This window comes from Carassius gibelio, chromosome A18 (genome assembly GCF_023724105.1).
Source record: "Carassius gibelio isolate Cgi1373 ecotype wild population from Czech Republic chromosome A18, carGib1.2-hapl.c, whole genome shotgun sequence".
Classification (NCBI taxonomy): domain Eukaryota; kingdom Metazoa; phylum Chordata; class Actinopteri; order Cypriniformes; family Cyprinidae; genus Carassius; species Carassius gibelio.
The window spans coordinates 8,069,204-8,093,768 of NC_068388.1; the positions used below are offsets into that span (position 1 = coordinate 8,069,204).

Sequence of the window (24,565 nt, forward strand, 5' to 3'; positions counted from 1 at the left end):
AGATGCGATAGGCGAAATCCGAACTTGTCATGTTCAGACAAACGGGCATGAATACTGTGTTCCGCCTCCGTTTTCTTGCTAGGACTGTTTACTTGGTAGTTCCTTCTCTTTGTGTGGAATTGCTATGAAGTCAAATACGTCGGTTTAAACCCAGTGTGTTTGGGAAAGGAAAAAAGTGAGCTGTGTGGAATAAGAGAGCTCATTTTGATATTGGTGCAAAGCGATATTATAGCAATGAAACATCATCCTCATGTTGTTCCAAACTTTTTTCATCTGTGGAGCTTAAGATATTTTGAAGAATATCTTAAGCTCTTAAGTCTTCAGTTTTGATTTAAGCATGTTGATTAAAAAAAAAAAAAAAACAGTGTGCAGTCATATGCAGTCAAAAGTCAAAATGGGAAGTCGTGGCATAATGGTTAGAGGGTTGGACTCCCAATCGTAGGGTTGTGAGTTCTAGTCTCGGGCCGGATGGAATTGTGGGTGGGGGGAGTGCATGAACAGCTCTCTCTCCACCTTCAATACCACGACTTAGGTGTCCTTGAGCAAGGCATCGAACCCCCAACTGCTCCCCGGGCGCCGCAGCATAAATGGCTGCCAACTGCTCCGGGTGTGTGCTCACAGTGTGTGTGTGTGTGTGTTCACTGGTCTGTGTGTGTGCATTTCAGATGGGTTAAATGCAGAGAACAAATTCTGAGTATGGGTCACCATACTTGGCTGAATGTCACTTCACTTCACTCACTCACTTAAAAAGCTCAGTTGTCTATTGCCAGTAGGATAGCTCCCTTTCAAACCAAGCAACTTTCTGTTGGTCAACACGGTGGATTCTTGACTGCATGAGGAACTTTTTCACCCTGATTTAAAAATACCCAACCCTATGTATTCCCATTGAATAACTAGATATTACCCACAAAATGTCACTGCACAACCATAAATGTAAATGCATCTTCAGAAATTATACTGTAAGAAGATCTGTTATATTTGTTACCAGCTTTGGTTACCAGAACCTTACTGTAAAACAAAAGGTAGTATTTACAGATTGATTTTATCATATACTGATAACCACCTTACAAACATAGGCCACATGATTCAATCCATCCATTTTTTTTGCTCAGAAATGACTTTAATGAACATTTTTTAATTCTTCAGGGAACATATATATAAAAAAAAACATTTATCCATTTTTTGTTGGTTTGTAAAAATAATATTGTTAAATTAGCAATATAAATCTTTTAATTATTGTAATTAAGAATATTTTAAATCTTGTTACATTTGAGTTTGCTATGAATATAGCCTTTGATGCTGAAAAAGGAATTCTTTATAGGCGGTGCATGGTGTCATACAAATATTAAACACTGTCATGGTGCTAAAATAATGCAGTAAACATTAATTCAACAACATCAGATGTATCGTAAAACCCTAATGTGCATAACCGATAAAACTAAGAAGAAACAGTTATTCCATTGAAAATCCATAAAACATGCGCTAGCACACAGAGCATTCTGGGAATGTCAATTTACATTTTGTCATTGTAAGTTATAAGCTGGCTTGTTCTTATTCACTTGAAATGTCTAATTAGATCTGTAAACTTTTTTTTTTTTACCATATATAATAAGCAAACTTATCGTTAAAAAACTGTTAAAATTACAAAAAAAAAAAAACTGATAGCCTTGTAGGATTTTATTTTTTTAGGTTGTAATTTTGAGATGTAACTAAAGTGGCTTCCCTGTTTTATATATATATATATGTGTGTGTGTGTGTGTGTGTGTGTGTGTGTGTGTGTGTTTCTGCACGTGTACAGATGACAGAGCAAAGAAAGAATAAACAGAGGCTGGGCTTCATGGGACCATCACAGATGAGCCATCCAGTCACCCCTGTGCACTGAGGATGGACTCATCGCACCTCTCCAGACACACACTCACACACAGGTGCTGATGTTCACACCACACTCATGGTGATATCACACTTTACGGTACATCACGACAGGACAGTTGTCCGGTTAGATCCTACATACTTGAGCATCATTTTGTAAGTGTCTTCTCATTTAGATCTGATAGACAGAGTGTGTTTGTTTGTAAAATCATGAACTCTACGCATATCTACAGGCTTAAGCCAGATGACTCAGACAGTCTTTGGGAGAGCTTTATAAGCGTCAAGTATTAACTCCCTTGCATTTTAAATGTCCTGTCCATAACTTGATTATTGCTGTACTTCAGAGTGGACTTTAGTCTGGGCTGGAAGAACTGGAGAGTTTAAGTGGCTCTAAACAATTGAATCATTTTGTATAATTCAACATCAGCATTACTTTAATGAAAGATATAAGACTGGAAAACATTCTCATCTCATAATCAGACAATCATGTGAACACTGGAAACTGTTTGTTTCACCTTCTACAAAGACGTAAACGCTAGTTTTAACTCTTAAATGATGGTCATTTTTATTGTGTATTTTATGTTGGAGATGTGACTACAATATTTGTGCTTGCCTTATATAAAGTTGTACAGAAAACAATAAAGAGTTTATATGTGGTATTACAATGGTTAGTTTGACTATCTACTCTTGAAACCATTTAGAAACAGTAAGATTTAGAAGGTTAAATTATGTGAAACAATAGAAGCAATTATTTTGGGGATATTTAGGTATCTATGCAAGGAGATAAGATCATTTTATAAATGATAAATTTGTTGTGTCCACACTGATAGCTGACACGAAGATCTGTGTACAGAGTTCAGGTTTACACTCAAGCAGTGGATCTCAAATCACTATTTTAATGGACATGACAACTCAACACTAGAACAGTTTAGCGCACAATGCATTTAAATCAGACGTCCAACATTATGGTGTAATATTGATTGAGAATACTAGAAAAAAATGTAATTGTCATGTGATCCTTCAGAAATCATTCTAATATGCCGATTTGGTTCTGAGGCAACATTTCTTTTTATTGCCAATATTGAAAACAGTTGTGCTGCTGAACATTTTAGTGGAAACAAACATCATTTTTATACATATAAATAAATATATATATAAGTCTTTTCTAAGATTATAATAGTATCTGTGAGTCCATCCAAACAGATCTATGAACTATTTTGAGTTGTGACCCACCAGTGGAAGACCACTGTTCAGGAGAGTAATCTGAAAGCATGTGACAGTATTTTTAGACTACGTAGTTCCTTCTTTAATTTTTGAAACGGATATAGGTTTTTTTGTTTTTGTTTTTGCTAGCTTTAAGTTGGCACTATTAAATCTGTAGTAAAAGATGATACAATTGTACCTTACTTGTAATATTATTGGAATATTTGTATTGTAATTCTAAAAATATGTTCAGAAATTATGAATCTACAAGCTTGTGAAATCAAAGGCAGTTTAACTGAAGTTAAGTCTGAAGAGTATGATTTTGATAATGAATTCTGGAGTAATTTCCATGAGATAAAAAAAAAAGAATCTGTTGATTGCTTAACGGAATAGTTTACCTAAAAATTATATACCGTCCAAGATGTAGATAGATTTGTTTATTCATCTGAACAGATTTGGAGAAATTAAGCATGATATCACTTGCTCGCCATCGTGAAGAAGAGATGACAAACACTCTTCATTTCACAAGACATTCACAAGACATTAATTGATGGACTGGAATCGTGTGGATTACTTGTGACATTTTTATCCACTATTTGGAATCTCATTCTGACGGCACCCATTCACTGCAGAGGATTCCGCTAGTGGGCAAGTGATCTAATGCTAAATGCTCAGAACTCCTGGTGTTTTTAGTAGAGGTGCTCCGATCACGATCGGCCGATCGTTATGCGTATCTCCTCATAAAGCCGGTTTTCTAATCAGCGGTTAATTCCATCAGGTGCGTGATTTCACATAGAGCAGCTGTTACTACACAGAGCCGTTGTTAATAGAGAAGATGCGCAAATCACGTTAATTTTCAGCGTTTATTGGCCCATCTTCTCAGTTAACAACGGCTCTGTGTAGTAACAGCTGCTCTATGTGAAATCACGCACCTGATGGAATTAACTGCTGATTAGAGAACCGGCTTTACTGACGAGATGCGCATTAACGATCGGCCGATCGTGATCGGAGCACCCCTAGTTTTTAGGGTACAGGACCCTGCCTGGTACAAAGACTCACATCTGCTCGTGCCTTCAACTCTGGCACGGGTTAAAATTAGCCCCTGACGGCTCCATTACGGTTTACGGCTGTCACTAAGCAGGAGACAGTCCAGAACGTCTGGAATGCTCCATCAGGGAGGAGAAGACAGTTAGTTGGATAACTGCCACTCTCACTAACTGATCGCTCATCTTTCGGAAGATGACAAAAGTCATGGATATATCAGTTATACTATGTTTTATCTTGCGGTTTATTGTACATAGTCTCCCATTAGCAAGCATGTCAATATTTGAATTGGATTTAATGATGATAATATTTGATCCCTCCTTAACACGCACAGTCTTTTTTTTTTATGTTTAGTCATGCAGGTGCACAGTAAACAACATCCTGCATAAACACACTCATTAATCTAAATATACCACCCTCCCTTCCTTCTTTCTGCATGTGATAGGTCTGCATGTGATTGTGCGTGTTGTTGTCATGCTGGTTTGTCGGAGAGCAGATGAGATCTGTCACATGATCATGTCTCAGAGCGGTGAGAGATCACCCCTGCTGCACTCTTTCCCAAAAGCGCTGCAGATCAGAGGGGGATTTTTCATTGGACTCAGCGTTCCTGCTTAATCTAATCGTGTACAGAGTGACTCGCTAAAGTTCTGCTGCAGAGGAAGAGGAGACAAGAATATGCTTCTGTTACAGGAATAGTTCACCCAAAAAATTTTATTATGCCATTTATGCATCCTGATGTCATTCCGAAACCCTCTTTGACATTATTTTGTGGAATCCAAAAAGAGATGTTTATGAAAATGTTCACGCTGATCTTGTCTATACAGTGAAAGTTTTTTTTTTAAATGTATACTTTTATTCAGCAATGATGCATTAAATTGCTAAAAAGTGACTGTAAATACTTTATAATATTATATAATATTTTAAAATAATATTCAATAAAGAATGATGAAAAAAGTATAATGCTTTATACAGTTTTTTCCAACATTGTTAATAGTAAGACAGTTTTCTTGATCAGCATATTAGAATAATTTCTGAAGGATCATGTGACACTGAAGACTGGAGTAATGGCTGCTGAAAATTCAGCTTTGCCGTCACGTGAATAAATTATATTTTTAAATATATTCAAATAGAAAACATATTTTAAATTGTATTCATATTTCACAATATTGCTGTGTTTCATACATAAGTATGAAATTCAGTTAATAATTTTAAAGGACATGCGACTGAATGATGAATGAGAGAGGGTTATGTAAATGCCTTTTATTAGAAATCGGCTCAAAGGAAAGATGAGTCATACAAAGCTTACATTTAAGGTTGTTGTTTTTTTTTTCTTCTGTGCTGAAGCATCATGTTGCATTTCTTCCAAACACCAGACTGAAGGTCTCTTTAAAGCAACAGACTCTTTTAACACCTCAGGCAGCTCTCTTCCTGTTGGCAGTGTTCATATCACTCAGTCTTTTTCATTTGGTTTATAAGCTTAATTGACCAGGACTTAATGATGAAAAACAGAGCTTTTTGGATTGATTGTCAGGCTTTACATTTTGCTCAAGTTTCACCTGGCCACAAATATAAAATATGCAATAGACTTATGTAAAATAATTTTGCCCTTCCATTGCATGAAAGTGGAGGCAGTGTCCTGCTGTTTGTCTTAGTACCCCTTTGAACCCCCCCAGTCCCTGACTGACTGGCTGCATAAACTGTGACTTCAGTCCACAAGCCCGTCCAGCCTCGTCACTGGACACACCTATTATCTCTGACTGCTGTGTACACAGTGTTATATTTTAGAAATCACATTTTTTATCTAAGAAATGTTAAAGAATGTTGCTCCTGTGTATTCTTATGAACCACCAGGAATTTTGTCTCTGAAACAATGGACAATAAACGCACCTGAAGTTAGATAAAAAGTAAAAGGTAAAGGTTATTTTGTGGATAATTGCATTTTAAGGTGTTTTTGTTTTTGGACCATGCAAAATGTAATACTGGCAATTAAATACATTTTCATGCATGCCATTACTCATTTTCCTAAAATGTCAGGGTTTTTGGTGTGTCACTCACTGGTTTTATAATTAAAAATACTCTTCTTGTCAGGGGTAAAAAGAAACCGTTAACCTCAACAAGTGGAAGTTTTCAAACAGCCATTGTAGAAAAATACAGTAACTCTAAAGATTGCATAAAACTTCCGGAAATATTATAATATGGCAATACAAACCGACTCATTCAATTGCTTTGATAAAAGGTTGCATGTCATAAAACTCCCAGTATGGCAGACACTGCAGCAAACAGTTTCTTCTCTAAAGGCACAAACACTCCCACACGCCACATGGTTACTTCTACAGAGAAATCTCTCAGTGCCCTAAACATTCTGCCAATTCTGGGTAGAAGGAGATCCCGTCTGAAGCCCAGCGAAAAACACCTGATACCTGCGCTTCCATACGAGGAAGGCCCCCACCAGGCAGACGATAGCCTGAGCCAGGTTCAGCACCATCTGCAGAAGGTAATAGATGGGTAGAGTGCTTACGATAGCACTGCAGTCTGTCACACCGCTGTAGATGAAGGTGCGGGCGATGGGGTCCTCAGGGTCCAGAGTGCACAAACAGTTCTCCCCCATTTCCTTGCAGCTGTAGCTGTTAGTCAAGGCATAATGGTAGCACTGGAAGGCAATGACCACTGCAGAAATGACCATCCCCATCGTGCACAGGAAGAAGTACAGAAGCTGGGCAGAAGTGAGAGAGGGTTTACAGTCATTTGTGATGATTAAAGCAAGGCAACGGAAATCAGATTTAAATAGACTAAAATGCCTATTCTTGTTCATTTAAAACCAGCTTAATGTTCTGACTTCTTGACTCAGAAATGGCAATGGTCCATTAAATACAAAAAAATATGTCTAATTAAAGCAAACGAAACCGTTGACCTGAAAATTTAGATTTTGTCCTTGGCACACACATTCCAATGAGCTTGATATGAACAAAAAACGTCCAATTAGCCGTTTTTTCCACTTACATGTACTTTAATAAAGGTGTCGATTCAAGACATGAGTCTGCTTGAGATAAAACATAACATAAATCAAATCCCAGATTCAATCTTATTATCAGCTCACTCATTGAATAAGTCCATTCGAACAGCATCTCAGGTCGGTGAGGCGAGTTGTTGACTGGAGAACCACATTGGGAAAATAAATAAATACACATGCCACAAACCACTTCAAATGATCCACTGAAACCAAGTGGCTCAAAAGAACATCACTAATTCATTCAGAAGATTTGGAATATAGACTGAAAAGTAATATGGGCTACTTTTATTAAACTGTTATGTTGAATTGATGTTGAATGGCATAAAGAGCTGCATGGGCATTGCACAAATCATATCCTTTTGTGTTGCATGGAAGAAAAACAATAATAGTCGGTTGGAATGATATGGGTGAGTAAATGATCATTACATGTTGACATAGCTTTAATTTCTGAATTAATTGTTATTTTAAATACAATGATATGAAGAATTGTAAACTAATTCTAGGCCTGCTACTGGGTTCCTACTATATTTTTACCATAGAAGTAAAAATATGTGTTAAAGTCCACTTGAAAAAGCATTTGCATATGAGGTGCAATTCTAATTCTCAGGTCATCCAAAACTATACTTTACAATTTTTTTTACCTTTACAATAAATTGAGTCGTCGCTCTCTCATCGGGCACTCTGGTGATGCAGAAGAGGACGAATCCCAGCAGAGAAACCACAATCATCTGCAAAACACAGAGTATTTTTCTAGAGTGCTGCAGTGATGACATATTTTTGTAGGCCAACCCGGAAATTAGCATCTCCCTGGTTCCCTCAACAAAAACCCGAGAGGATTTTTCCATTGGCTTTTGGATTATTGCAGAAAATTAGCTCTGTGACAAACAAATGTTTATGATTCTCACATGTTTGGTACATCATGATAATCTTCATAAATGAACGCAACATTTGAATCCTAAATACGATACAACCAAATAGAAAAATAAAACGGACCAGAAGTGCTAAAATGCTAAAATGTAATTTAGACCCCAAAAGTGCAATATATGATCTAATCACATGCTAATCAAGTTTTATTAGGTCTTTTGGAGGGTGATCATGTGCATCTCAGAGTCTGTTGTTGAAAATGTTGCCATTGTTGTCATGAACACATCCCAGTTTATTGGGTTGATCTAATCTTATTTGCCGTGCAGCAGACCTCCAAAGTTCTCTATATCTGCCAGACTTCTTCTTAGCCAACCATAACCCTTATTGTAATCAGCGTTGTGCAACTCTGCATTGAGTTTTCATCTGATAATATAGTGACTGCCACTGCAAACTGAATAGCTTGACCCCCCCACCCTCCGAGATATATTTATCTCTCACGCTTTTTATCTCAGTCTTTTCTTCTCTCTCTCTCTCCATTTTCCCTGCTCTCTTTCTCAGCATGATTGGAGTCTTGTGACTAGCGTGTGGTATCTAATTTGATTGTTTTTCCCAGGTTCTGAGGCAGAGAAGTCCTGGTGACCTCAGCGTTTTTCTCTAGGAACAGCAGCACTGGTCTCGTGAGGCCTGAACTTGAGATGCTCCCTGATCTACATTATCACTCCAGTATGCGCGTCCATGAATAATAAAGACATTACTTTATGTTTTATTGCCACAATAACTAATGTTTGACACAATGAAACCATTATATACTGGGTTTTGTGTGGCATTCAGAATTAAACAAAGAATGCGTTTTACATTTTGTTGAACGGAAGTAGCAAACAGTATTTAGAAATGTTAATTACAAATGTAAAGAAATTCAAATGTCATTTTTAAAAAGAAAGCCAATTCCGTAACATTTTAAAATAAGGTTATATGTTTAACATTAACTACTTTGTTTACCATGAACTTCCTATTAAAAATATCTCTGAAGCATGTTATTTTCACTATTTACTTACGTTCATATTTTTTACATTTATATTTTTAACAATTATAATCTGTTATTATGGACCTGAGCTAATATGAAGTAACAAAGAACAGGTGTATTTTTTATTTACTAACATTAAGTAAGAATATTAAATAACAAACGCATTGCTCATCAATCAATATTAATTAATGCGTTAATAAAAAATTTTTTTTAAAATGGGACCTAATATTAAAGTATTTGCCGGCAACTAAATCTTTGCTTGACACAGTCTTGTCAAGACAAGATTGGTGAGCAATATTCTTTAATAATTCTCTTTTTTATCACCTGGTGTTATTTTAATTATCACAGGTATTTGTATTTCTTTTTGTAAGTGATTGAATAACCATATAGGCCTCATTGATCTAAGCTTATGCATGATGTCATGTTTTAAACCAATAAATAATTAAATAAATATTTTTAATTTGATAATTTGTGCAATGTTCACTCAAAAACTGAGGTGCATAAGATCAATGAGGCCTACTACCAATCTGTTAAAGAAGCACGAACACTCTGTAAACCACTGCCGAACAAGCAAAATCCACTGATTAGCATAAGCTTGTACTCTTTTCCAGATTTTTTGCAATATGATACTTTCATCGGACAATCCGATGTCAGCTTTAAAACTTGTGATTCTGTTTAGGAATGTATTAACTGTTTTCAATAATATGTTATTTTGGACATGCATACATGCTCTCTGTGACATTGTTTTATGCATGCTTTTGTACAGTATGGCAGTGTGGCCAATGGATCTGATATGAGAGGGCCTCATGCATGGCCCTGATATAGTAAACAAGGCATGCTGGGAGTTGAGGGAGAGGTAGATGAAGAGCAAAAGGAAGCTTACAATAATGCCGGCCCAATGGGGAGTCTCCCTAGGAAGCAGAGAGGAGCTAATGGCAACCATTAGGAAGGCCACAGCTGCTACTGCGATGCCCAGCAGAAGCTGTAACAGAGCGACCAGCAAAGGAAAGCGACAGCCACAACATTTTTGGGCTTCCTCCAGCACTGAGCCTCCAGTTTCTGCTTGTCCCTTCTTCTCCTTGCCAGCGGTTGCATTGCCTCCTCCAGTCGACCCCATCGGACTCGTCCCCGACCCCATAATTCCTCCTGTCTCGTGCTGAGGTTCTTAACCTTCCTTTAGGCCGACTGGACGTTCTTGTACTCGCCCTCTATCTGTTTGTCCTTCCTTTTCTTTCTCGCCTGCCGTTTCTTTTGCTCTCTCTAGCTGGACTGCTCCCTTGCCCTGCCTTTCCCCTCCCTCCTCACTGGAGGCTTCTCTCCCTACGCGATCCCTGCTATTCAGAATCAGAAAGGACTCTGAACTAATATGGAAAACATTTGGAGCAGATTCCACAAGAGCCACATATAGAGCACCGAAAAGGAGACGGAAAGGAGGGAGGGTTGAAAAGGAGAGGGAGGACATAAAGGGGGACTCCAACACACGACAGCTTCTGGTCTCACTGAAACTAATCAGGAAACAGGGATCTTACAGAGCAGAAACAATTCTTGTCTCGGGCAAACATGTGGGAGAGTGCTTGAGTCCCGCCAACCTCCTGCATCACACTGTGCGATCTATTCATAACAGCGTGGAGCCAGTCACATGATTTTGATGAAGTTACGTGACCCGCAGGCATGTGAGCGGGTTACAGTTAATCTCTTATGAATATTGTGAGAGAGTGCAGATATGCTACGTGTTCATTTCACTTTGGGTTGATTACGGAGAGTCTCTAACTATATGCAGGTCATGTTTCTTATAATGAATATGTCTGTATTCACCTAGACCTTTCATAAAACTCTATTCATTTTTATATTTCTTTATAGAGTGTGCTGGGAAAACTGATTTATAATCTTGTAATGGCTACATCTGAAGGCTGGATATTGACAGAATGTGGTCTATTTTCAGCCAGACTATACTGAGAGCTTATTCTATGTGCTGTTGTGTTATGTCACACCTCATTTCAGATGGCACGTATGGGCAAAGCAATCTCAGTGGATCTAGATGTCAGTTCAAGCTAAACATGCTGCACTGAGCTTCAGAAAAGTTCACATTTTAAAGCTGCAAATAAATTTGTCATAAAATATTCATATATATAAACTGATGTAATATAGCAGGCAATCTATATGCATATCTTTAAATATATGAATTTAAAAATATATTGATGAAATGTGAACACTGCAGGTAAAATAAATTTTTTAGAAATTACTAATCCTTGATTGCAATTAATAATAAAATATTAATCAAATAATAATAATAATAATAATAATAATTATATATATATATATATATATATATATATATATATATATATATATATATATATATATATATATATATATATATATATATATATATTCTGAGCTGAAGCATAATTATGTTTATCCCCAAAGATATGAATTATCAGCCTAGACAAATAGGGATAATGATAAACAAATAAAAGCAAGATTAAAAAAATAAAAAGCCTTTAACCAAGTTAGGCTAATAAATGTTTAAATCATTGTTTACTTAGTATGAAGACCTTTAGGGAAGTCACAAATTGGAAAGACAGGAAAATATAAAATAGACTATGGTGTTTTAATAACAAAACGTTTTCATTTTACGTAAGTTCACTGGTTAATAATTCTAACTAGTTTTATATAAAATAATGACATGTCTAATATATATCTTTATTTATATTAAATACTTGTAAATTATATAAGTAGCATATCTTGGTATTTTACATTTAGATGTGTAGATGTCATGCTTGAGACCTCAAATATTTTAATGCGTCTGAGCGAAATGCCGTGGTTTTATTTCTCGGCGTCTCTTCAACAATAAACTGTCAACTTTCAAGTCCATTAAATACCCGGATTCTAGAGCTGGTGCAGTTTACACGTGAGTCAGCGCGCGGTTCCTGTGAAGGCGCGCGTGCGCGGTGAGTGCGCGAGAGCACTGGGCAAAGTGGCAGCTCAGGCAAGCGCGCGCACACATCGTCATTCAGAGGTGCTGCGCGATATCGGACACAACGCATTGCTGCTCCGCTGGCACTGGATTAACGAAACCTGATTTTAAAAGAGCTACTCAAGAAAGTGGGACAAAGTTATGGATGAAAGAATACCGAGAATGCAAGGAAGACAGTTCCTGGATCATGCTGATTTCTTGGGGTAATTTTTATGTTGTTTTGATTTCTAATCAACGCAACAATTGTTACGATTTTTTATTTTTATTTTTTAAATGTGTGAGGTTGGTGGCTTTTTAAAAATATTATTTTTTTTTTTATTTTTTTTAGGGTTGAATATTCGTCTCTCTACATGTGCAAATCCAAAAGAGGGTTGAAGAGAGAGGAAGGAAAGGTAAGCAAGCTGTGGACCCGTGATGGAAACGTGATGTCCGTCAAGTTTACGTAACACTTTGTGTCGCTAATTTTTAATAATCCGAGTGATAATTATTACTTTAAGAACTTTTTGCAATGGCTAATGCTTATTGTTCGCAGGACGCGTATAAGCTACCACACAGACTGATCGAGAAAAAGAGGAGGGACAGAATAAATGAATGTATTGGACAGCTGAAAGATTTATTACCAGAACATCTGAAACTCACGGTAACTTAAGTCACTTGAATTGTGTTTGGTCTAGTTTAAATGTGTTTTGTAATTTTAGCTCACCCGCATAAGGAAAGCAAGAAAGTGGACAAATCCGATAAATGATCGTATTGTCTTACAGACTCTAGGTCACTTGGAAAAAGCGGTAGTTCTTGAGTTGACGCTGAAGCATTTGAACGCTTTGACAGCCGTCACAGAGCAACAGCATCAGAAGATCGTCGCTTTGCAGAACGGTAAATTACATAATGTGCAACCCACACGATGCAATCATAAAAACATCAATACCACATCAAGTAAAACAGTAAATGGAGCTTAAAGTACAGTACTTTAATAAATATAGATGCACTTAATGCATATGCCATTTATTTCAATTATGCTGCTTATATATCTTGTTTTACAGATCACTTTATTGTTGCATGTATTTATATCTGTCTAGAGTTATTAATATCTATCTATCTGTTTATTTGTCCGTCTGTCTGTATGTTATTTAAAAAAAATGTATGACAGGACTTTTTGTCTCTATTTTATGACAGGGGAGCGATCATTGAAGTCCTCCCTCCAGGCTGACTTAGACGCCTTTCACTCAGGCTTTCAAGCATGTGCCAAAGAAGTCCTGCAGTATATGAACAAGGTGGAGAACTGGACGGCGCGCGAGCAGATGTGCACGCGACTCATCAACCACTTACACAAAGTTTCCGCGCAGTTCCAGCCGGGCGCGGGGATCCCGCAGCAGCCGTTGCCAGGCGACGACGCTCCAGAGCGGGACGGGCAGAGGGATACTCAAGCCAACTGCGTCCCTGTCATCCAGAGGACTCAGAACCTCGAGCTTAACGAGAACGACACGGACACCGACAGCGGATACGGAGGAGAGGCAGAGAAAGGCGATGGAAAATTCGAGAAAGGATGCGACACGGCCAAAGGAGTAAAGATCAAGCAGGAGTTCGGAGACGAACGTGTCACCAAAAAAGCTAAAATGAACTGGTCTGCAAACAGTGCATCAGATTCCGCCAACACCCGGCCGGACTTGGCGCTAATGAACTCTTTAATTGGAATGACGGGTGTTGGTGGACAACAAACTCCTTTTTGCATGCCGTTTTACTTCATAAACCCGTCTGCAGCATCGTACATGCCTTTGTTTGATAAGAGTCACTTGGAGAAGTTGGTGTATCCAGCAGCGGCGGCGGCGGCGCTGACCACCCCGTTCCCGTGGCTTTACCCCGGGATTCCCACGCACACCTCCGCAGCAGCCGCAGCTGCTGCTGCCATCGCTTTCCCCAGTGCACCCACCGATAAAACCTCTGGATTTAATGCAGCATCCTTAAAAGATGACGAGCCGCCATCTCCCGATGGTGACCTGTCCAACGAGGCTGACCTGGCCTCTTCTGTGTCTGGGGATCATCATGGCTCAGAGAGTGATGCCATTCATCAGCCCCAAAGAAATGAAAATGATGGTACATAAAGCTGACCGTTTGACCTTTGAGTGCACACTAGTCTGCTTGTAAAATTGCTATTTATCTGTTTCTCTTAATTTAATTGTGACTGAGTATTAACTATAGCGTTTCTATGGATTTCCAAGCAAAGGCTGTTTTTTTTGTGTGTGTGTGTGTGTTTTTACATTATTATTATGAGGATTCAAAATTTCAAAACAAAGTGGTTTATCTTTATTTTTTTTTAGGGAGAATGGGGGACATTGTAACAGCCAGTGCCTTTTGCACTGATTCCTTGAGAGATTCGAATGAAAATCCAATTGTCGGGAACTTCTTTATGTCTCGCCATCCAATGGCATATTAGTACTGATTGAAAATGTGTGAAATCTCAGACTTTGCTCTGGGTTTTTTTTTTTTTTTCTCTTCTCTTCTCTGTTGTTGTAGTTGTCTTTTTTTATTTTTGATGAAGAAACTTAGTTTAGTGAAGTACATATGAAGCTTCTTTAAGCTCAAGAACGGCGCTTATCGTAGCGGAACGTTCATTTCAAAGATTTGGAAGTCGCATATTGGACTCTTGGATGTAATGTTTGATACTGACCTCAAGCAGGCTGGTGTGACTGCTGCAGTATTTGTCAGATATGTAACTTTCTATAATAGTACAACTGGATTTCGGTTGTTTTTTGCTCTTTCCACAGTTCAGTGCTTGAAAGGGTCACCTACATACCTCAACATACCGTAGTGTTTGGGCCAGGACTCGTTTCTTAGAGATGCTCCTCTGGTAGGGGTGTTGACGAAATGTTTCAAGTGATTTTAATTGGACAAATGGTGTGAGCCACAACCCTCTGATGTAATGTTACAGCAGTCCCCGTCTCTCTCTCTCTCTCTCTCTCTTTCTCTCTCTCCCTCTCCAATTATTCTGAATCTCTTGTGAAGAATGACAGGACCAATCACCTGTCAGTCATCACTGAGAGTGCTTTGACAACAATCTGACATCATTGCCCTGTGTCACCTCTAGCAAAAATGTGCAAGGTATAATAGCACCTTATGGAACTTTGATACTGAATGTAATCTGTGTTCTTTTGGTAGATATAAAAGTTTATACTGTATATATTCTGATAAAAGCAGTTATTTAATCCAGAGGTAAAGTGCACTTTTTCTTGCCTTCTCAGTTTCCTAACAATCCTCACTCTTTTGTTTTGAAGCCAATGCCCTTTGAACTCAAACTATGATGTGTTTTTTCTGAAGGAAATCTTCTTCAATACAAGACAGGTGTTGGAATATATGTATCTATAAATGTATGATATCATAATGTTCTTGAGCTGGCGTATTCAAACGTGAGCTGGCTCATTTTAGTCTGAGACAGCTGTTGAGAATTTTGTAAGGTGAAACCTTTAAAGAGATGTGATTATATCAAATGTGTTTTGCCTTTTCTGAAACTTTGTCACTATTCATGACCTCAAAAAGCTGTGTGCTTTTGGGTCATGCTGTGTATTGTACAAATGTTGTGGAGCACTGTAAAACATGACATAAACATGTAACCGGACCTTTAAGATTAGATGGATCTTAACAATAATGAGATCAAGGAATTTTATTGAATGTGTTTATATTTTAGACCTGGGTTTATGAATGCATAGGAACAGTGATGTACCAGCTGCCATTCATTTCTGCATTGTAACACATTTCGTAGGCCCCATAGTGTCTTTGCCTCAACTGTCATTTTGCCTAAACAGTGGCATGTGGATGTATATAGTTTGTGAATATGCTGTATGTTTAATGTTCATGTTGTAGAAGAAATCTGTGGATTTTTTTAAAGGATAAACTGAACGACTGCTGCACATTTCCTTAATGCTTTACACATTTGCTGTTTGAAATTATGCAGCTCAGTTATCAAATAAACATAAGCTCATGTGAACAAAATGCTATCACCCCCTTCATTTATTTCAGCAGTGAAATGCACATCATAGTTACACAGTAAAACACTTAAACAGACTGACAGCCTCATTTAGGCTTCATTACAGCCAAGGTTGAAGGATGCATGTGACACTCAGTCCATTAGAGTGTTATTTTCAACATGAACCGCCCAGAAACAGCCACTTACCTACAGCTGACATCAAGAGATCTGCTAGCTATATGTCAACAGATTTTATGCATAATTAACATTAACAAGAAAAAATTAAAATCAGTTACTCTGAAACTGTCTCTATTAATATTTTTTTTTACTCACCCATCATTTGGATTGATAAATGTTTACACAAAGTATCATGTGATTAACTAAACTGGCCATTTATACTGTTATTAATCAAAATGTCAATATAAATAAATATATACCCTCCAACAAAATGACCTTTTATACATTGAATTAGTTTTATGTTGTTTATGTCTTGATGTGGGAGTTTTGTGAGATTCACAATACTGAAATGTAAAAACAACCCAAGTTAATACAAGTTCACATTATATGAATCCCTCCAAGTTACTCGGAATGTGCATCTGTAAAATATAGCATTATTGCTGCTCATAAAGTAAGTGTCTGTAAATCATAGCTTGTGGGAAATAAAAATGCAACCCAAAAATAAGGACCCAGCTATTAAATGCATATGTAAACATCTAGTAATAGATTTAACCATATTGTTTCTGGAATGCTTATGTAATGGACTGAGTAAATAGTAGTGGTTGCAATGAACTGGAGAGAGTGCTACATATTTACTTCAAGACACCTATGTTGGGGACGTGAAAAGTGATAAGGGGTATTTGGTCTTATATTTCAGCACTGAGTTATGCTGAGAAAGTTAAAGAACACAAACGTGTAGAAATGTGTAGATTCTGCTGTGCTGCCAGTCCCTCATCACATTCTCAGACTGCAGTGAGGACATGATCGAGATCACACTGACACCCAGCGGTAAAACGGCGAAGTCGCATGCAATTTGTAGCAATCATTTAAATGTTTAAATAATATATTAATTAAATAAGATGTTGGAAATTATCTGTCCTTATTAAGTAATTATAAGGGAAGCAGTGATAAAACAGGCAAGTATTTCTCTGTTAAGCGTTTGAAGAATTGTTCAACTGTGTAATAGATCTGTGTGGATTTTCTTACAATGTGTAGGCCTATTGTTATTTACCAATTTAATCATACAAAAATAAAATGTAAATAAATAAATAACTTTTAAATCGACAAATTAATAGACATTTACATTATTGTTATTTTTTTAACTAATGTTATGATATGTAGTTAAATAAAACAATAAATCCGTTTTATATTGGGAAATAAACTGACATTCAAAATTGACTGTTTATTTAATAATGTTTTAAAACGTAGTTAAATAAAACAATAAAATAGTAATATAATAAATGTTAATATAATGTGTAATAGCCTATCATAAAAATTAAAACACATTAAATAAAAATGGTTCTGTCTATTAATTCGTCTAAAAGTGATTAATTATTTACATTTTTATGTTTGAAAGACTAAACTGATAACTTATTCTTTTATTTTTTATTTTAAGTGTCTCTCCTAGTACTCCACAGTTTTAGCTTTTTTCCCCCCTCTGTTGTTGTCGTTGTCTTTTTTATTTTTGATGAAGAAACTTAGTTTAGTGAAGACCATATGATTCATTTTTAAGCTCAAGAACGGCGCTTATCGTAGCGGAACGTTCATTTCAAAGATTTGGAAGTCACATATTGAACTCTTGGATGTAATGTTTGATACTGACCTCAAGCAGGCTGGTGTGACTGCTGCAGTATTTGTCAGATATATAACTTTCTATAATAGTACTATTATTATTACTCCACAGTTTTAGCTTATGCAAATATGTTTGCAAATTATGGCTACATTTATAGGGGAAATCGGAAATAAATGATCAGGACCAGTGTCAACCAAGTCAGCACTATTTAATTCCAGCTTTATCAGATGTATGATTATTTTAGATGTAGTTATTTAGCAATTTGTATTAATATAAAAATATTTAGTTGGTTCATATATTTATATTACATATATTTAACATTTCGATTGAATTACGATGTGATTAATTGTTTTTATTACATTTATAACGAACACAAAGTAATACGATTAATTACATTTTGACGCTCTTAATCTAACAACCATTCTCCAGAACCTTTTTTCAACCTATTTTTGCGCAGAAACCAGCGCAGCAGTGACATTCCTCAAAGCACCATCACATGACTGTGTGCACGCGTTGCCCGGCAGCGCTATCGCAGTCAGCTGACTGCAGCCGTTTGTCCTACATAATAGATTGCACACAACAACACTCTCTCAACACATATACTACTCCTCAGGTGTTTTAACTAGTCCTGACGGCTCGCCAACATGAGACTCGCCTGTCTGCTGCTAGCTGCTGCCTTTTTGTGGACGACCGACGCGATTGTTCGGTAAGGTCGAACAAACAAACTTCACAATAACAATAACAACAACACAACGCGACACAATCCGACCATTCGAGCTAAACCACGCAGTGCGAGCTTTGTTTTTCTTTCACTGGGACTAGTCTGTTTTTTTTATATTATTTTATCCTGTATTTTAACAAACAATAGTTGTCTCTGAAAACTTTTCGTGAATTATTGTAAAGCACCCAGGGGTTGTTGTAGGTTTCCTACTAACTTAGACAGAGATTGATCGTTTGAGACTCGGCAGAAACTGAAATCTGTTTATAGATAAGTAAGAAGGGCCCTTTAAAATTCAACCTTTCCAAATCCAATTTAGTGCACTTAAGCTGACAGATCTCACCCCAGCTGGCTCAAAAACAAGTGGATATTGTGTATATATCATGGTCATTAATCACTTGATTTCAGTCCTTATGGTGGAAGCCCTTTGCTTTCTTTTTTTTGAATGTTAGAAATTGACCTGATTGAAAGTGACACACATAATGAGATTCAATTTGACTCACCACCCAATCAAAGTCCAAAAAAACCCCACAGATTTTACTGCATCACATCTTGTGATATACATTCAGTGAGTGAGTAATTAAATCAAGCAATTCATTTAAATAACTTATTTATCTCTGCATTGTATGCATAGAGAGCAATTGGCAAAGTTTTCCTCCCAGCTTACATTTGTTTAGCTTTTCCCCCATCCCTTTTCAAATCAAATGACATTGCGTTATCTAAAAACTTGAGTTCGGCATGAGGAAGACGGTGGAAAGAAGACTTGGCTTGCTTTTCGCATGAGAATGTTTGTAGTTCGCTGCAGGGGAAGTAGTTATGCCTGTAAGATAGCTGAACTGTGCACACTTTATGTTGATGTTTCTGTGTCTGTTTCTCTCCAGGATTCCTTTAAAGAAGTTTCGTTCCATCAGACGGACACTGAGTGACTCTGGCAGAGCTATAGAGGAGCTTGTGGCTGCTTCTGCACCCTTGAAATACAACCTGGGATTCCCAGCAAGTAATGGTCCTACTCCAGAAACCCTCAAGAACTACCTTGATGTGAGTACTGCTTGTTAATGGCATTTCTGCTGTTTGTGTTGTCGTACATGAATCCGCATTAATCTAGCAAATTTAATAACAATAGCCTCTAATCATTTACCAAACATCACTAGTTGGCCTGTTTTGTTTTTCTTCTTCAGAAGATCACTAAGTTGTGTATGGTGGTATTGTAAATCAGTGTATTTGTTATTAGAGGCATGTGAATGTCTGCACTCTTTTTGACCGCAGCCCTTGCACAAAGCTGTACTGTACATCCAGGAAGTTAAAATGAGGTTAAAAAGTTGAAGTTAAAATGAGGACAAGCAGTTGTTAAAGTTTAACCTACAGTCCGATTGCTTAATCATGTCATATGATTAATAAATTTCACTATGTCAGTTGAAATGTGACTGACAGTAGGAAAAAGTGAACTTAAAACCTGTTCTGTCTTTATTCAGCAAAAAAAAAAAAAAAAAAAAAAATTAGGTACTGGTCCATTTCCTGTCATAAACTCTAATGGACAGCATGATGGTTTGTTTTACTGTGTCAGACAGCAGGTCATGAGATTATTTGTCATGCTTCTCAAATAATACATCTACACCAAATAGGCCACAACAATCCTCTTTGACAGTAAGCAGCTGCTATTGTAAACAGGCTTAGGTAATAAATGCAAGTTCTTTAGTGTCAAAGATCACTTTAATGTTTGCATGATATACATAATGAGTCAACAAGAGGTTTTGTCCTAAATTTCTTATTTTATTTCTTTCCTTCTTTTGGTAATCTTTACATTTGTTAAAAAAATGTAGGTTGGCGTTTACTTGTAATAAATTGGAATATCAGTAACTTTGTAAAAATGAGATATTTAGTTAGGAATTAACCTCGTGACATTTATTGCATTTAAGGAAAATGAAATTCAGATTTTAAGTTGTGCATGCATTATTCTTTTTTTCTAAAGCCCTAGCAATTCTACGCTTGTGTGAAAATGTTTTAGCTCTACTACTGTCTGTTGTGGCGTTGAATTTTGAATGATTTGAGGGTTTTTGTTTCCAGGCTCAGTACTATGGAGAGATCGGTCTTGGCACTCCTGTCCAGACCTTCACTGTGGTGTTTGACACGGGATCCTCCAACCTGTGGGTGCCATCGATCCACTGTTCGCTGACTGATATTGCCTGCTGTAAGTCCACAGAGAGCCTAGGAATTTTATTTCAGTTTTACAGTATTATCAGATCAGTGTTGCCTTTAAATTGGTAACAGTAAAATACACACACACACACACGTTATAGTATTGTAAAATAGTTGTTTTGATGTCAAGAACAACATATACTGGCAGTATTAAGGAAACTTTTTTTTTTTTTTTTTTTTTTTTAATTAATATTGTTTCACTCTGTGTTTTCAGACTAGACAACAACTAACTTTATAAACACATTTTAAAGCAATTATTATTATTATTTTTTTTGCTAAAACAAGAATCCATTTCAGTGTGGCCAAATGTTGCTCAAGTTCTTTGTTGCCTCATTTTAGTGAAGTTGTAGCAAGTTTGTTCCTGTAGTCTGAACAAGAACTAGTCAGTGATTGTATCTCACCCTTTCAGAGTAGTTCCGTGGTGCATTTAACTCTTGCAGTACAAGAGTCTTGCAGATCAGACAAGGCCTAAATGCTTTACTTGGTGTGAATATTTGGATGCTTCATGGATGGATGTGGCATAAAATTTACTTGCCCACATTTTGCACTCTTTAGAAATCAATTTTAACAGTAAACACAATCTGAAGGCCTATGCCTAATATATAATTAAAAGCATTTAAAAGCATATTAAGTTTATTAGCTTTTAGTACAAATTTAAGTGCCATTTTTCTGCTAAAGGATAAAAGCCCTGACATGAATTATAAGGTTAATAATTGGTCTCTGTGAGTTTTGGACACAGTAGCTAGAAGAGTGTGATAAATACTGTTACTATATTGTGTATTTATATACAGCTAGAGCACTGTACGTATACCAAAAAAAAAAAAAAAAGTATTTAACTGAAGAATTACTTTTAACCCTGTAGTGCTTCATCATAAATACAATGGGGCCAAGTCAAGCACCTATGTGAAGAACGGGACTGAATTTTCCATACAGTATGGTTCCGGAAGCTTGTCTGGGTATCTCAGCCAGGACACATGCACGGTAGGAATCATCAATTGTTGTTTTTTTTGTCACCTGAAGTGGTGAAAGAAACCAAACTGTTACTTCTCTTTTAGGTTGGGGATATTGCAGTTGAGAAGCAGATATTTGGAGAAGCTATCAAACAGCCAGGAGTAGCCTTCATTGCAGCCAAGTTTGATGGTATTCTCGGCATGGCTTATCCTCGCATCTCTGTGGATGGGGTTCCTCCTGTTTTTGACATGATGATGAGCCAGAAGAAAGTGGAGAAAAATATTTTCTCTTTCTACCTGAACAGGTACATGCATTTGTTTAAGCCATCCTCATCTGTCCCAGATTTTTATGAAATGAATAATTACATGTCAGCCTGCCGTAAACATGCATTTGATGCGGTAATTTTCAGGCCTGATTTCTGTGGATGACGCGGTTTTATTTGTCCGACAGAAACCCTGACACCCAACCTGGTGGTGAGTTGCTCCTTGGAGGCACAGACCCCAAATATTACACTGGAGATTTTAACTACGTGGACATCAGCAGACAGGCCTATTGGCAGATTCACATGGATGCGTAAGAGATTTTGGGGTATTTGTATTCTGTAATGCAGTGGTTCTTATTTTTTTATGCAAATATGTTTATAAATTAAAGCTAGGAAACTTAATTTTAGGCACAAAGGTGTCTAATTTCAAATTATCAACCGATTCTGACCAAACTGCTGGTCTGTCATGTTAGAGGAGAGAATTTTACCACTGAACCAACCAAAGGCAAAAAATCCCTATGACCGTAATCTAGTGTTGACAGTGCTCTGTTTGTTTGTGTAGCATGAGCATCGGCACTGAGCTGACTCTGTGTAAAGGAGGATGTGAAGCCATCGTGGACACTGGGACGTCTCTGATCACCGGCCCAGCTGCTGAAATCAAAGCCCTGCAGAAGGCTATTGGTGCCGTCCCTCTGATGCAGGGAGAGGTAATGCAACTTCTAATGTTTATAATTATACATTATTGAGGCGTTGTGACTTGAATAGATTTCTGTTCGGATCTATTCATTATTATTATTATTATTATTATTATTATTATTATTATTATTATTTTATTTTTTTTTAGAAATAAAAAACTTGAAAAGAACAGCAAATGAAATTTGAAATAGAAATCTTTTGTAATATTAAAATTGTCTTTGCTGTCATTGTTAATCAATCTAATGCATCCTTTCTGAATAAAAGTATAAAATTTTTAAACAAAAATTGTACATTTAAATTAACTAGTTTAATAAAAAAAAATTTTTTACAAGACTGCTCAACAAAGTATTCAAGCTTGGCGTGTTGTTATTAATGGTAGCTTACTTATCGAAATGTATAATGATTTGATAATGTTCTCTAACTAAACCCGTTTTCTCTGTAGTATATGATAGACTGTAAAAAAGTGCCCACACTTCCCACCATCTCATTCGTCCTGGGTGGAAAGTCTTACTCACTGACTGGAGAACAGTACATACTCAAGGTCAGTCCTAGTTTGTCACCTAAGCGCTGTTGATGTGGTGTGGTACATTGCATCAGCAGAGCTGTGAAATTGAGGTGTTGTTTTTGACAAGGTTGTGCATGAGTCAGGATATAAAAAAAAAAAAAACATGTACCTGGAGATTTATTTTCTTGTAAATCACATGCAGCTAGCCAAGTATTGTTTGAGCAAACACTGAAGCGTTTCTTGGTGATCACAAAAACATTCTAAAGATGGCATCTCTCTGTGTGTTTGTATGTGTTTACAGGAAAAGCAGGCTGGAATGGAGATCTGTCTGAGTGGATTCATGGGCCTGGATATCCCACCCCCCGCTGGACCCCTGTGGATTCTGGGTGATGTGTTCATTGGGCAGTACTACACTGTGTTTGATCGGGAGAATAACCGAGTGGGCTTTGCTAAGTCTGTATAAGCCCAACTGTCGACCTTAACACTTAAGATGTGTCATGAGAGTAATAAGAAATCTCTGCTTAAGTGACACAGTAGCGGTATGATTGTTGTTTTGCACTGCTTTTAACCTTCAAATGTTTTCGTTTTAAAGAGGCATGTGGAGATGAAATGATTCAGGGAAAAAAGTTACACTCATTTGATTTTTAGCTGAGGCTTCTTTGAATATGTCACATTTTATTTTCATGTCATTGATTTTAGACACTACCTGTTTTAAGATTTTTATTGATGAAAATGACCTTCCAATGGCTGAACGAATCAAAATGGACAATAAAGGTTTTAAACCCATCTATGTTGTTACTTTTTTTATTTTTTTATTTAAAGGGACACATGATATGTTTTTACCATTGCTGTGTCTCATTTCGGAGGCTGCGTCCGAAATCGGGGAAGTCTCATTTAAGAGAAGTAACCGTTAAATTGCAAAGTAAAAAAGAAACTATAGTATTTTAAACATCACAAGGAATAACAGTCAATTTTATTATGATTACTTTTCTTAAATGAGACTTCCCCGATGATGTATGCAGCCTTCAAATGAAAGTGAGACACTTCTCACCTCTGAAATGAGACACAGCACATATCAGTTCTGGTAATAGAGATTTAATTATTAGTACTATTATTATTTAAACTGTATTTATTGATATTGGATGTATAATAGCCAAAGACTTTGCCTTCACTTTAAATTCATATATAAAAAGTGTTAAAAATCAACAAATATATGTTCTTTAGCAAACTTATGTTGCGATGCCTAAATACTGTTGTAGAATTTCTGCAATTGAATTTAGTGTGGGCTTTTATTTTTAAGATTATTTAGTACAGACAAAATAGTACAGCCATTTTAACTTTATAATTTTTAAAAGCAGCCAGTTGTTGGTTATCGGTTCTAAGAAACTAAAATGATTCATAAAATCATCCAGAATTTTAATATCATTGCATATATTGGTGCATATTTTTCCATATACTGTCTTTTTAAATTCTTATTTAATTTCCAGTCACGTTATTGT

The 24,565-nt window shown here is 36.8% G+C and overlaps 4 protein-coding genes across 4 annotated transcripts in view; 3 read left to right on the forward strand and 1 right to left on the reverse strand.

Annotated features, from left to right (window-relative positions):
* LOC127934719 (inositol 1,4,5-trisphosphate receptor type 2) overlaps window positions 1–2,534 on the forward strand; it is a 70,740-nt gene extending 68,206 nt beyond the window's left edge. The window contains exon 57 of the mRNA XM_052532285.1: window positions 1,799–2,534. Coding sequence (XP_052388245.1) covers window positions 1,799–1,882 — 84 coding nt within the window. The 3' untranslated portion in view covers window positions 1,883–2,534. The remainder of the gene's footprint in view (window positions 1–1,798) is intronic.
* A 2,827-nt stretch (window positions 2,535–5,361) lies between these two features.
* Window positions 5,362–10,442, reverse strand: LOC127934723 (sarcospan). Its single transcript, XM_052532289.1, has 3 exons — window positions 9,898–10,442; window positions 7,768–7,854; window positions 5,362–6,829 (listed from the first exon to the last, which is right to left on the reverse strand). Exons 1-3 carry the CDS (start codon window positions 10,150–10,152, stop codon window positions 6,470–6,472), a joined length of 702 nt encoding a protein of 233 aa, XP_052388249.1. The 5' UTR covers window positions 10,153–10,442; the 3' UTR covers window positions 5,362–6,469.
* Window positions 10,443–11,714: 1,272 nt separating this feature from the next.
* On the forward strand, window positions 11,715–15,975 carry LOC127934721 (class E basic helix-loop-helix protein 41-like). The gene is made up of 5 exons (XM_052532287.1): window positions 11,715–12,194; window positions 12,320–12,383; window positions 12,524–12,631; window positions 12,753–12,864; window positions 13,165–15,975. The coding sequence occupies exons 1-5, from the start codon at window positions 12,133–12,135 to the stop codon at window positions 14,088–14,090; spliced, it is 1,272 nt and encodes a 423-aa protein (XP_052388247.1). The 5' UTR covers window positions 11,715–12,132; the 3' UTR covers window positions 14,091–15,975.
* Window positions 15,976–18,230: 2,255 nt separating this feature from the next.
* Window positions 18,231–23,852, forward strand: LOC127934722 (cathepsin D-like). Its single transcript, XM_052532288.1, has 9 exons — window positions 18,231–18,444; window positions 19,338–19,494; window positions 20,521–20,644; window positions 21,515–21,633; window positions 21,708–21,907; window positions 22,054–22,176; window positions 22,428–22,572; window positions 23,004–23,102; window positions 23,368–23,852. The coding sequence occupies exons 1-9, from the start codon at window positions 18,383–18,385 to the stop codon at window positions 23,527–23,529; spliced, it is 1,191 nt and encodes a 396-aa protein (XP_052388248.1). The 5' UTR covers window positions 18,231–18,382; the 3' UTR covers window positions 23,530–23,852.
* The last annotated feature ends 713 nt before the right edge of the window (window positions 23,853–24,565 follow it).

Coding starts and splice junctions, on each gene's coding strand:
- LOC127934721 (XM_052532287.1), top strand. CDS start 12,133: ATGGATGAAAGAATACCGAGAATGCAAGGAAGACAGTTCCTGGATCAT. Junction 12,195..12,319: donor GATCATGCTGATTTCTTGGG/GTAATTTTTATG, acceptor TATTTTTTTTAG/GGTTGAATATTCGTCTCTCT. Junction 12,384..12,523: donor TGAAGAGAGAGGAAGGAAAG/GTAAGCAAGCTG, acceptor TATTGTTCGCAG/GACGCGTATAAGCTACCACA.
- LOC127934723 (XM_052532289.1), bottom strand. CDS start 10,152: ATGGGGTCGGGGACGAGTCCGATGGGGTCGACTGGAGGAGGCAATGCA. Junction 7,855..9,897: donor CCCATTGGGCCGGCATTATT/GTAAGCTTCCTT, acceptor TGTGTTTTGCAG/ATGATTGTGGTTTCTCTGCT. Junction 6,830..7,767: donor CGACTCAATTTATTGTAAAG/GTAAAAAAAATT, acceptor ACTTCTGCCCAG/CTTCTGTACTTCTTCCTGTG.
- LOC127934722 (XM_052532288.1), top strand. CDS start 18,383: ATGAGACTCGCCTGTCTGCTGCTAGCTGCTGCCTTTTTGTGGACGACC. Junction 21,908..22,053: donor TTCTCTTTCTACCTGAACAG/GTACATGCATTT, acceptor TTTGTCCGACAG/AAACCCTGACACCCAACCTG. Junction 22,177..22,427: donor TGGCAGATTCACATGGATGC/GTAAGAGATTTT, acceptor TTGTTTGTGTAG/CATGAGCATCGGCACTGAGC.